Here is a 12,297-nt window from a genome sequence, read left to right as displayed (position 1 = left end):
TGGAACTGGGAGCATTTCTGAGAATGCCATCATAGAGGTCCTGGATTTCAGTCTCTTCCCTAGCAGCCTAAATTTGGCTTCCAGGACATCTCTCCTACCCTTCCTATGTCATTGGTACCTACACGTACCACGACCACCGGCTCCTCTCCAGCACTATACATAAGTCTGTCTAGATGCCTCGAGAGATCCGCAACCTTTGCACCAGGCTGGCAAGTCACCATACAGTTCTCCCGGTCATCACAAACCCAGCTATCTATGTTTCTAATGATCGAATCTCCCATTACTAACACCTGCCTTTTCCTAGCAACTGGAGTGCCCTCCCCTGGAGAGGTAACCTCAGAGTGAGAGGCAACCCCAGCACCATCTGGAAGGAGGGTCCCAACTATGGGAAGGTTTCCCTCTGCTCCCATTGACTGCTCTGCTTCCATGAGCCTTTCTTCCTCCTCAACAGCACAGAGGCTGTCTGAGCGGAGGTAGGACAATTCTACAGTGTCCCGGAAAGCCTCATCAACATACCTCTCTGCCTCTCTTAGCTCCTCCAGTTCCGCCACCCTGGCCTCCAAAGTCCGTATGTGGTCTCTGAGGGCCAGGAGCTCCTTGCACTGACTGCACACATACGTCACCCGCCCACAAGGCGGGTAGTCATATGTGCTACACTCAGCGCAATAAATTGGATAGCCCCTGCTCTGCTGCTGGGCTTCTACCTGCATTGTCTCCTAGTTAATGAAAGGGTGGTTTAAAGAAAGGGGTTTTGGAATATGGTTTTGATTTTAGGTTTTAAGGGGACTACAAGGGAACAGGTAGGACCGACATGGGACCCCCCCTCCCTTCCCAACTCTTTTGCAAAACTTCCTGTTAGCAGCCCCTGGTCGCAAGCTCCCTGGCCGCTTGTGCGCGGCTGTATAAAGCCCTGGCCTGAGTTTATGTCCCGGCTACTGATTAAGGCTCAGCCAATTACCAGAGGCTTCGAGCTTTCAAACCTTCCTTTGAAGCTCACAGCCTCCAACTGTCAGCCACAGCACACAGTCCTTCAAACCACCAAACAAACAAACAGACTGACAAACACAAGCTCAGCACACAGCAAGTAACCCCCAAACACAAACACACACACACACTACTGACAGTCACTTACCCCACAGATGCTGTATTTGCTCCTCCTTCACCTGGAGAACTCCCTTGCAAAACTCCTTGTTAACTTGAACCTGGATCTGCCATGTCTCCAGGGAGTGCTATAATCACAATGCTATAAGGCAGAGGCTGTTTTGTGAGTAGCTCATAAGTCCCCTTGTGAATATAGCCCCTCCTCCCCAAAAAACAATTGGGACAAAAATATTTGGTGAATTTTCAGATCATTTTGGATGACCCCAAACTGCATATTTCTATAAATAAACTCTTCATCCAAAAAATTTTGCCCAGCTCTAGTTAAAGATATATAAAATAGATATTGTTTATCCATTGCACATTAGTCTGTCATCTAAAAGCTATCATCTCTGATCTCGTGTCTACAACAGGATGGCGGGGATATGCAATGAAGATTGTATTGGTCTGGCTTGGCTTCAAAGTTCTTTAAATAAATAAATGGTTAGGAGGGAGTGAAGTTAGTGCTTAAAAAAAAGGTGCCGCACTGACAGTCCTGAAAATCAATATTCTTTAGTGATACACAAAACAGACACAGCATAAATAGTGGCATTGCCATTTTTCTCTCACAAACAAACCAAAGTGAGGTGGGTGAGAGGTGAATCTGATCTCCATGCCCAGACTTTCTTTGGCCTTTCTGCTTAGATTTCCAGCAATGCTGCCAACTGTCATGGCAGTGAGTTTTGTGTGCTATGAACACAGTGTCCTTAGAACTGGACTTATACCATCAACTCCTTTTACCCTAGTGACAAAGCAGTCTTCAGATGGTAGCTATTTTCACTTGCTGCTGAAATGGATTTGAATACATGATTCTTAGTTGACACTCTATATCCCATTGCCACTTCTGTGAGCCAGGCAGTGTCTTGACTCCTATTTTTTTCCCTTTGTCCCTCTAGCCCCTTACGTTATTGTACACCTTCTTAAAGCCTTCTTTTAGTTGTTTTTCCTGGTACAGCTCCATCCTTCTGCCCCTCAGCATTTAAGTTACTTACACTGCTATTTATCTCACTTTTTAATTTACCTATAAGTTGATAGGTGTTACCATAGTGGTGCAGAATGTGGATCTAGCATGCAGCCTCCACCAGTGATCAGTAGCTTGTGGTTCATATGAAAGTGAGAAATTTCCGTAATGTGTCTAGCCATCTGTGCAGTTATGTACATAGGAGGTGGGGGAAAGAAATTCCACTCTGACCTTCTCAGACGATCAGCTTGGACCCCCAACATGAAGTGTGTGGGTATCCTAGCTAGTTGTAGTATGTCATCTCTTGCCTTGGCCTAACCGGAAACTTTTAGATTCTGGCTGTTGAATTGTTTAACATAATATACAACATAATAAAATGATGTGAAAGCTGGATGGTGGGGTTTGATCAGATAATAAACAAACTTACTCAACCCATTAAGAACATATGAAGAGTGTATGTATTCCATATGTTTGATAACATATACAGAGCTTTTGAAAGCTTAGCTTTGATGTAATGCCAAGTTTGCATTGACTCACAGACTTTCAAGGTAAATTAATTTTGAAAGAAAGTGAGAATAGAAATTAATATATTTTTGCTTAATATATAAAATGGACATATTTTCTGAGATGTCGAATGAGCTAAAAATGAGACAATAAACTATTTGTTTGGAAACGTGTCTGTTAAATGATACTGATAGCATTTAGCTAGGCTAAATCTATGCTAATCCTTTGGTACCAGGTAGATGCAGCATTTATGTACTGTGCCTGAGATTAGCACATTTGGAAATCTTGACTCCTAGAACCAAAGTTAGAGCCAGTAATAAGACAGATTTTATCACTAATATAAAATGAGGGAGACTGGGGTGTTTGAATGACTGGTATTGGAATATTAAAGTTTTCATCTCTGTCACTGGTCTGAACTGGGCTACAGTTAGCAGTGATCAAAATGTGAAATGAGTGAGTAATTCCAGTCCTTTTCTGGCAGATGTGTCCCACTTGAAACCAAAATTGTCATTAATTGGCACCCTGGTTGATAGTCTTATCAACGAGGGCAAGGCCTGAAGAGTAGGCAAGTCTGACCTAGCATTTCTCCCCAAGAAGAGGGCCAAAGAAGGCCTGAGTTAAGACAGGAGGAGGGACTGTTCATCCTGCATGTTTTCTAGAGAGCTGACAGTCTGGCATCTTTCACAAACACTAAATGTATCACACGGAAATATAATACCAAGTAAAAGGCCTGATTCTGCTGTCAGTTACACAGGTATAAATCAGGAGCCACTCTCTTGAAGATTGTGGAACTGTGCTTGTGTGAAACCTGTGTAAAGGAGAGGTTGGCAATTTATACCTGATTCTACTATCCATTTGTTCAGTGGCTGATGTTTTAAGATAGAAGTTTAAAAAAGCTAATGCTAAACAACTTCAGCCAATCAGAGAAATAAATACAAGAAGAAAATGTTTCTTAGAGGGAAAAGGATCACAGTACTCAAGGGAATGATCTGGACTCTCCTCTCTGCCTTTGCTTAGTGTTGCCTGAGGAGTCAAGAAAAGAAGCCTTTCCAGAGAGGCCATTTTCAGTTTTGCCCCATCTCTTGTGAGAACACTGTAAGAACTTGTTTACACAGGGAAATTGGCTGGCATAGTTATAGCAGAATAATTATTCCACTATAGCTGTTCTGGTGTAAACGCCTCCCACCCTTTGTGTGGAAACTATTCCAGAATAAAAGTGCCTTGATTCTAGATTTATTAAAGTGGATTTATTATTCTGAAATAGAGTCTCCAAGTGTGTGTATGCAAGGGAAACTATCTTGAAATAGCTATAGAAGAATAATTATTATGCTACAGTATGATAGCCAGTTTCCCTGTCTAATCACACAAACCCAGATACCCTTGCCCTACCTCACCCCTTCCCCCGAGGCCCTGCCCTTTCACCAAGGCCCGGCCTGCTCACTCCATCCCCCCTTCCTCCATTGCTCACTCTCCCCCACCTTCACTCACTTTCACCAGGGTGGGGCAGAGGTTTGGGGTGCGGGAAAGGGCGCGGGCTCTGGGCTGGAGCCAAGATGTTCAGAGTGTGGGAGGGGGCTCCCAGCTGAGCCTGGGGCAGTGGGTTGGGGTGCAGGCTGCAGGCTCTGGGAGGGGGGTTGGGTGTGGGAGAGGGCTCAGGGCTGGGGCAGGTGTTGGGGTGTAGGAGGATGTTTGGGGTGCTGGCTCAGAGAGGGGACTCAGGGTTGGGGTGCAGGCTCCGGCTGGGCGGCACTTACCTTGGGCGGCTCCCAGTTGGCGGTGCAGTGGGGCTTATGCAGACACCCTGCCTGCTCTGGCCCCACGCCTCTCCTGGAAATGGCCAGCATGTTCCTGTGACCCCTGGGGGAGGGGCCAGGAGGCGCCACACGCTGCCCTTGCCTGCAGGCACCGCCCTTTCACCTCCTATTGGCCGCAGTTCCCAGCCAATGGGAGCTGCAGAGTTGGTGGTTCGGGTGGGGGCAGTGTATGGAGCCCTCTTCTCCCCCTAGTGGCTGCAGGGACGTGCTGGCCACTTCTGGGAGAGGCACGGGACCAGAGCAGGCAGGTAGCCTGCCTTAGCCCCGCTGCGCTGCCTTACTTTTAGTGGCCTAAAATCTCCTGGTTTGACTTCAGCAGCCTCTGGGAGGTAGAGCCTGATTCTGAGAGACTCTTGGTGAAAGGAGTGTTGGCAACCCTACTGGGTACACAATACCTAAGAATCTTCCACTACGTGCAAGCAATAACATGGGCTTAACTCTCCACCTAAATCTCCATCACATAAACCTCTGAGGGAGAACCTGACAGAAAAGTGCTTTCCCCTACAGCAATGTGGTAGAAATAAACCTAAGCAACCACTGCATTGCTCCCCAGTCTCCAGAGTGTAATCTGTGATATGGTGTGGTCAGCAGTTAGTCACTTTTTCAAGAGAAGTCCCAGTATATTCTCTTTATCATCAATGACGTTCACAACCTGAGCAATAAATTCAGCTGAGGTGCTCCAGAGAGCAGTACCATCAAGCTGGCTTTCTTAATACAGCCACTTAGCATCAACCCAACATACTGCTGTTCCCCAGACACCTCCAGATAGAACCTCCAGCCAAAAGTCATTACTTCAAGGACCTGCTGGATCCTCACCCACACATTAACAGCACTCTACTAATGCCCAGCAAGAATTCCACACTCACAGGAACTGCAGAAATGTCAGAGCATTAGTGGTTACTCAGGACTCTGAGTATCCCAGCATTGGTTTGATGCTGAAGATGGTCTTTCCTCTCACCAGCTACCTGCTCCTAGGACTAGACAGGGCCAACCATTAACAGGAGATAAAAGAGAAGAAAAGTGGGAAAAATAGGTTGGCTGTTCAGACTTCAGCATTACAGAGCAAACAGCATTTTGACTACATTGCCACAAGTCCTCCCCTTTTCTCCCCTTCACCCCCTTTTTTTGTGCGTTTCACTAAATTTTGTCATTTTTAGATGTGAGAATAAATATTTCTGTAACTGTTCTGATTTATCTGTAAGAAGTAAAATTCTAAATCCCTTGCCTCTTTGTAAATGTTCAGGTCTCTCCAGTACACTCGCCATGTGGAAATGCGTAGTTCTGCTGTTGCAGAGTGAAGAGCTGATAGTAAGGGATACAGCTGCTGATGTCATAAGGGTGGCCCAGTCTCAAAGCAATATCTGTAACAAAACAGGTACAGTTTGGTAATTTTTCTGTTGACTTGGACATTACTGGGTATTTAAGAGAAGAAAATATTTCGCTTTTCAGCACAAAAGACAGGGCTTTAATGCTTGATAATTGTAAAGTGACTCTCACATCTCTTATCACAGTGTGACATCACATACTGTAGAAGAAAATGGTCAGTTATGGAGGTTTAACACCCCCTTTTTTTTGGTTTTTACATTTCTTGGTATAATGTGAATATAGTTATGTAGTTTTTTAGGAGAGACTGCTACAGTGCTTAGAGATGGGTCTTCCTGTCATGAGTCAGACTGGCTCTGGTATAAGTAGTAATTTTGGAAATCCTGATCTGTTTATATTAAATCATAACTGGAGATAAGGAATGAAAGAGGCTACTTAGACCCCAGGGCAGTGCAGTCAAAATATTCTAACATGAGATGGCAGGGGACTGGGAAACAATGCTCCTGGGCTCTATTCCTGTCTTAGCTACTGATTCATTGGTGGGACCCTGGGAAGAGCCCCCTCATGTGATCACTTCCCAGATTGCTGTGAAGGGAGCCAGGTGCTGAACCTGCCAGCTGCTGAACCTCCGGTGTTTTAAGCAAACAGAGTCTGAATGGAGCCTAGCCACTGCTGCTGTGTTCGGGCCTCTGGACACATTTTTAGAGTGTGAATCTTTGGTCTGGCACCTTCTCCTGAAAGCTGTGACCATGCAGCCCCCTCCTCAGCCCCTGGGCCAGTGCTGACTGCTCAGACTCCCCCAGTAGCTTCAACATACCTTCTCCCAGAAGTTTCCTCACCAATCCAAAAGCATTTGTTGGGCTGGGGTCAGAGTCATATGGGGCCATCCATCCATCATCCCCTTCTCCTCTTCTCCCCATGCTTCCTATGTCTATGTTTGAGTCTTCCTTCTGTGATTCTTTTTAAAACTCCTCCTTTGTTGCCTCTGTCCCTTCGCCTTGCTGCTCCTAACTTTCCACTCTCTTCTCTTCCCCTTCCCCTGCATACAAGTAGAAACTATCTTCTCTCAGGTCCAGCAAACCTTCTTAGCATGTCTATTGTCTGGTAACTAAAGCACAGTTGCTAAAGTAAGTACTCGCCACTGTCCCTAGGGCTGGGTATGTGCTAGGTCCTACCTGACCTTGATGGATACACATATAGAGACATTTCGTAATACAGCAATTACTTCATAATACCAACCAGAATTCATAAATTATATTTAGATTCCCCAGATCATCACAGGTCCCTTATGTTCTCTCTGCCTCAGTTTGCTGATTTGTACTATGTTTATTAGTTTACAAAAAAAAGCTCAAAGACTATTATTAGCTTTAACTAAGCTTGAATCTTATTCCATAGAACTTGGATGGTATCTTACATTATTTTGACTAATCCTGTTTCTTTGGCATCATATCTTACAATGGAAATGAAAGTAATTGAGCATGAAAGTTTAATTTCTGTATAGATCAGAATGAGAAATGGGTGGCAAGCATTCTGTTGTCATACATTTTGTGATTTTCAGGTCCTGCAATGAAAGCTTTTAAAGCTTATTGTTAAACCTTGTAATTTTTCTTCTTCTCCAAAAACACTAGTTAACGTGAGTGATTACGGCTTCTTATATTTTCAGTTTAAAGAGACATCTGTTTTGTTTAGTTCATCAAGTCTTGCTCCAGCCCTAAAACCCAATGTATTATTATATACTGCCTCCTGGAGATTGATATAGCTGCAATGTCTAGCTTTTCGTGCTGAGCCTGTAAGACATATAATTGATGTCATTTTGCCAATAGAAGTCTAAATGGAAAGAATGTCAACAGGATTTTCCATTTATTAGAATACATTGTCTATCTGCCATGATTATACAAAAGTCACCGTGCTGAAATCCGTCTTCTTTATTATTTTTTCTAATTGTCAGAAATATGAGTGTTTGGTGCTGGCAATGCCAACCACCCTCCCTACCTTCTTTTTTGTGAACATCACTAGTACCAGCATTTTGCACAAGCACCTGCTCTGAGTTTACTTTTTTTGTGGACATATTTAAGCCTCCCGTGAAGAGGCAGTGCTGGAACTTTTTAACAGGACAGCTTCTCCTTTAATGTTTGATTAATGTAATGTATCCAATGAGGCTATTCATGGCATGATAGCTGTTCCTGAAGGTTCATATAAGATTCAAACTGGTCCCATTTTTCCCTAGCAAAGAGTACAGTAGTGAGCATGTGTGCCTCTGTGCAGAATTATAGAATTGTAGGACTTGAGGGGACCTCAAGAGTTCATCTAGTCCAGTCCCCTGCATTCATGGCAGGACTAAATATTATCTAGACCATCCCTGACAGGTGTTTGTCTAACCTGCTCTTAAAAATCTCCAATGATGGAGATTCCACAAGCTCCCTAGGCAATTTATTCCCGTGCTTACCACCCCTGCAGTTAGGAAGCTTTTCCTAATGTTCAACCTAAACCAGCTGTGTTGCAATTTAAGCCCATTGCTGCTTCTCCTATCTACGGAGATTAAGAAGAATATTTTTTCTCCCTCCTCCTTGTAATAACTTTTTATGTACTTGAAAACTTGTATATTGTCCCCTCTCCATCCTCTCTTCCCAGACTAAACAAACCCAAGTTTTTCAATCTTCCCTCATAGGTCATGTTTTTCTGGATCTCTAATAATTTTGTTGCTCTTCTACGGACTTTCTCCATTTTGTTCACATCTTTCCTAAAATGTGGCGCCCAGAACTGGACACACTACTCCAGTTGAGGCCTAATCAGCGCGGAGTAGAGCAGAAGAATTACTTCTTGTGTCTTGCTTGCAACATCCCAGAATGATGGTTGCTTTTTTTGCAACAGTGTTACATTGTTGACTCATATGTAACTTGTGATCCACGATGACCCCCCAGGTCCCTTTCTGCAGCGCTCTTTACTAGACAGTCATTTCCCATTTTGTACATGTGCAACTGATTGTTCCTTCCCAAGTGAAATACTTTGTATTTGTCCTTATTGAATTTCATCCTATTTACTTCAGACCATTTCTCCAGTTTGTCCAAATCATTTTGAATTTTAATCCTATCCTACAAAGCACTTGCAACCCCTCCCAGCTTGGAGTCATCTGCAGACTTTATAAGTGTACTCTCTCTGTCATTATCCAAATCATTGATGAAGATATTGAACAGAATTGGACCTACAACTGATCCTTGAAGGAACCCACTCAATATGCCCTTCCAGCTTGACTGTGAACCACTGATAACTACTCTCTGGGAACAGTTTTCCAACCATTATGCACCCACCTTATAGTAGCTCCATCTAGGTTGCATGTATCAAGATAGAGCTAATCTTAACTTTGCCTCTGCTTCTACCAGATGAGATATTTGAAATCTGAGTCTACGTATTAATAGCAAATTATGAAGTTGGTTGTTTTGGGACACGCATATAACAGTTATGGTGCACTTTCCCATATTTTCTGCCACATTAGTGATGTCTGTGTTTACCCCACACATGTGTGGCAAGTGTAGGCTGGTGTGACACCGTATGTACCTCTTTTAGGCTATGCATTATGTTTGTAGAATAATGAGATAAGAGGTAAATGATCTTACTGTACATTTTAGTATGGTTTTATGCCCAGTAACAACTACAACCTTACACAGTTCTTTGATATGTTAAATGACCTCCTTGAAGAACAAATGACCTCCTTGAAGAACAAATGCATTATAATTTAGTACAATACACTAGTGTTTTTTAACCTTTTTTCATTTGCGGACCTTTGAAAATGTTCAAATGGAGGTACAGACCCTTATGGAAATTCAGCCTGTGCTCCACAAACCACTACCATAGAAGTCTTAGACTGAAAACTGACTAAACAGAATTCAGTTATGAATGTTGCTCGTGTTCGGCATGGCATTTCACTCAGTATGAAAAAGGGTGCTAAGGTGTGGGCTTCTGTGGTAATGACAGCACTTCCGGGTTTTACCTGTAGGTGGGATATTCACATACTTTTGACTGATCAGAAAAACGGAATGCCTTTTCTGTGACCTGAAACTTTATTTTCATAGTCACCTTTCGCAGACCCCTTAGACATAGTCTGCGTACCCTGAGGGGTTCACAGATCACAGATTGAAAACCACTGCTATAGTCCATGGTTTTTGATGATTGCAGTGCTCAGCTCCATCTACTGGCTAATCCATGCAGCTGCATATCAGAGTTAGTTTTAGATGGCAGTGGCAGAAATACAGACAAATTAATAAAGATAATATAAAGCAGTTACCAACGTGACAATGGTGTGTAAATAAAACTTTTGTCCTTCTTGTGGATTGGAAGGAAAAGTGCACAGAAGAGCATCTTTTCTGAGAGAGACGGTGCTAAACCAAAAAACACATTTCTTTTTTATAGACTAGTGTTACTTTCCAATACTGTCAGTAAACTGAAGTTCATTTTATATATATATTTTAATTTATTTTGAAAAGCTGGATTTAATTTTGTTGTAAAAATTGATTCAGATGCGGGTGGCTGGTGCCATTTTTCTGAGAAAGTCATGACACATGGAAACCAAACTGTCTAATTAAGAGCAAGATTAATTATTGTTTTGTTTGCCTAAAATGGAAGCTTGTCAGGTAGTTAAGGTCTTACTAATGACCTCACCATTACAAATCCAGTCAATGACTAAAGTTATTGGATGTATACTGACTTTGTTATTGCTTCCTCATGCATTGAGGCGTAAACTTCTGTGAGATTGTTAGTGTGAGGGAGGGCACAAGAAGTATTGTTTTCAGTGTAAATGTATAATAGTTTCTTTGAAATCTAATTAAGTTAATGACCCATGGCCATGTACTGTCTAGACCCATTCACAGCCCTATTGCTTATCCCAGAGTTTATTCCTTAAAAGAAAGATGATTGAAATAAGGAACAGGGACCTTCCTTCCTATACTCATGGTCACTTTCCTGAATGTCCTGAGATGTTCGGGTAATTCAAGGCTCGAATGAAAGCTGCATCTATTACTGTATCATTTTCAGTTTGGCTTTTGTTTACAAAGGAAGAAATGTCTTGAGTGAGGCTGTGGGCTTGTTGAGATTAGAAAAATTTCACCTGTTTAAATAAATCATTTTATAATTGTCCTGGTTAAATATTTGCAAACCTCTAATGTAGATACCCTTAAATAAGTTAGCCCTAATACTGGTAAATTTAAGACCCATTTAAGTGTATGTACATTAGGACCTAGAACCAGATTAACTAGATTGATTTAACATTGGTTTAGTTACATTGTTGTAGACTGGGGAGTAGAGCTATAAAGGAGGCTAAATTTTTTAGACGGGCTTATGTAATTTAGCAGTCTAAATCGCTTTTTCAAAAGTAGTATGAGTATGTAGGAGCCTAAGTTTCATTGAAAATCAATGGGATTTTTAGGCTCCTAAATGCTTATATCACTTTTGAAAACAGGACCAGGGCTTCTAAGTCATGTAGGTGTGTTTGAAAATGTTGTCCCAGGCCTATAATAATCTTTGTTCTGAAGGCCAAAAATGTAGACCTCTTAATCCTAATCTGAACCTACAATTCCAATTTTTTACCATTAAGAAAGTATCAACAAATAACATGAATGTGCCAGAAGTCCTCATTTGACACAGGGCAATTCAAAGCCATCTCTCCGGATTTCAGTGCTGCTCCCTGCTGTGTCTCTGTGTCATCTAGGAAAAGTGGTCACTCGGTGACTAATATCCCAACCTTTGAAGCACCAACACAGGTTCTTCAGTGCACGCGCACACATGCACGCGCACACACAGTGTTGTTTTCTCTCTCTCATCATGAGACCATAGAAAAATAGACTCCCCGGGGGGAAGATTAACCACTGTGGCTAATGTTTGTGCAGCACTTTGAAAATGTAATGCACTATGTAAGTGTTGCTTATCATTTCTGGGCGCCGGTATGTAAGAGTTGAGGGAAATCTGAGGGCATCTCTTATTAACAGAAGGACTGGTAGTAGTAGTTGTTAAAGGCAGGGGATGAGCCAAGGAGGAATTCTCCACCCCATTCCCCCAAATTGTAAAGGAAGTTTTGTTTTAACTTAGAGAGCAAAGCCCTAAGACTTCATCTAAAGTTTATATGAAGACAGACACAGGACTTACAGTTCAGTGAGTGAATGTCTTGTGTGCATCACTGCATTCTTGCTGAATCTTGCTTAAACCTGTCAAACCAATTGCAGTACTACAGCATTTGTAGTGTCTCAGTAATGAGCAGGGTTTGGCTACATTGTTTTACCTTTCACCCAGGGCAAAATAATTATTTCACATTAGTTAAATTTACTGATTGTGTTAGACTTTTTGTTGTTTTTCCATTGAATTCACATTTTATCAGGCTATTCTGAAGCCGTCAGTCCATCTCTATTTTCCCCCTCTCATACCCTCATCAGAAAACTAAGGCCTGGTCTACACTACGCGTTTAAATCGATTTAAAGAGCGTTAAATCGATTTAACGCTGTACCCGTCCACACTACAACGCCCTTTATATCGATATAAAGGGCTCTTTAAATCGATTTCTGTACTCCTCCC

At 42.4% G+C, this 12,297-nt stretch overlaps 1 protein-coding gene across 7 annotated transcripts in view; it reads left to right on the top strand.

The window, feature by feature from the left end:
• Window positions 1-12,297, top strand: part of THADA (THADA armadillo repeat containing) — a 358,450-nt gene that overhangs the window by 310,191 nt on the left and 35,962 nt on the right. For all 7 annotated transcript variants that reach the window (XR_012655623.1, XM_075064366.1, XM_032775058.2 and 4 more), the window contains one exon: window positions 5,660-5,791. Coding sequence is in view for 6 of the 7 variants with exons in the window: in XM_075064366.1 (XP_074920467.1) it covers window positions 5,660-5,791 (132 nt within the window). In the remaining variant the exon portion in view is untranslated. The remainder of the gene's footprint in view (window positions 1-5,659; window positions 5,792-12,297) is intronic.

Source organism: Chelonoidis abingdonii, chromosome 3, assembly GCF_003597395.2.
Source record: "Chelonoidis abingdonii isolate Lonesome George chromosome 3, CheloAbing_2.0, whole genome shotgun sequence".
NCBI classification, from domain to species: domain Eukaryota; kingdom Metazoa; phylum Chordata; order Testudines; family Testudinidae; genus Chelonoidis; species Chelonoidis abingdonii.
Note: the sequence above shows the minus strand (reverse complement) of the source record. Positions and strands in the feature narration are given on the sequence as shown.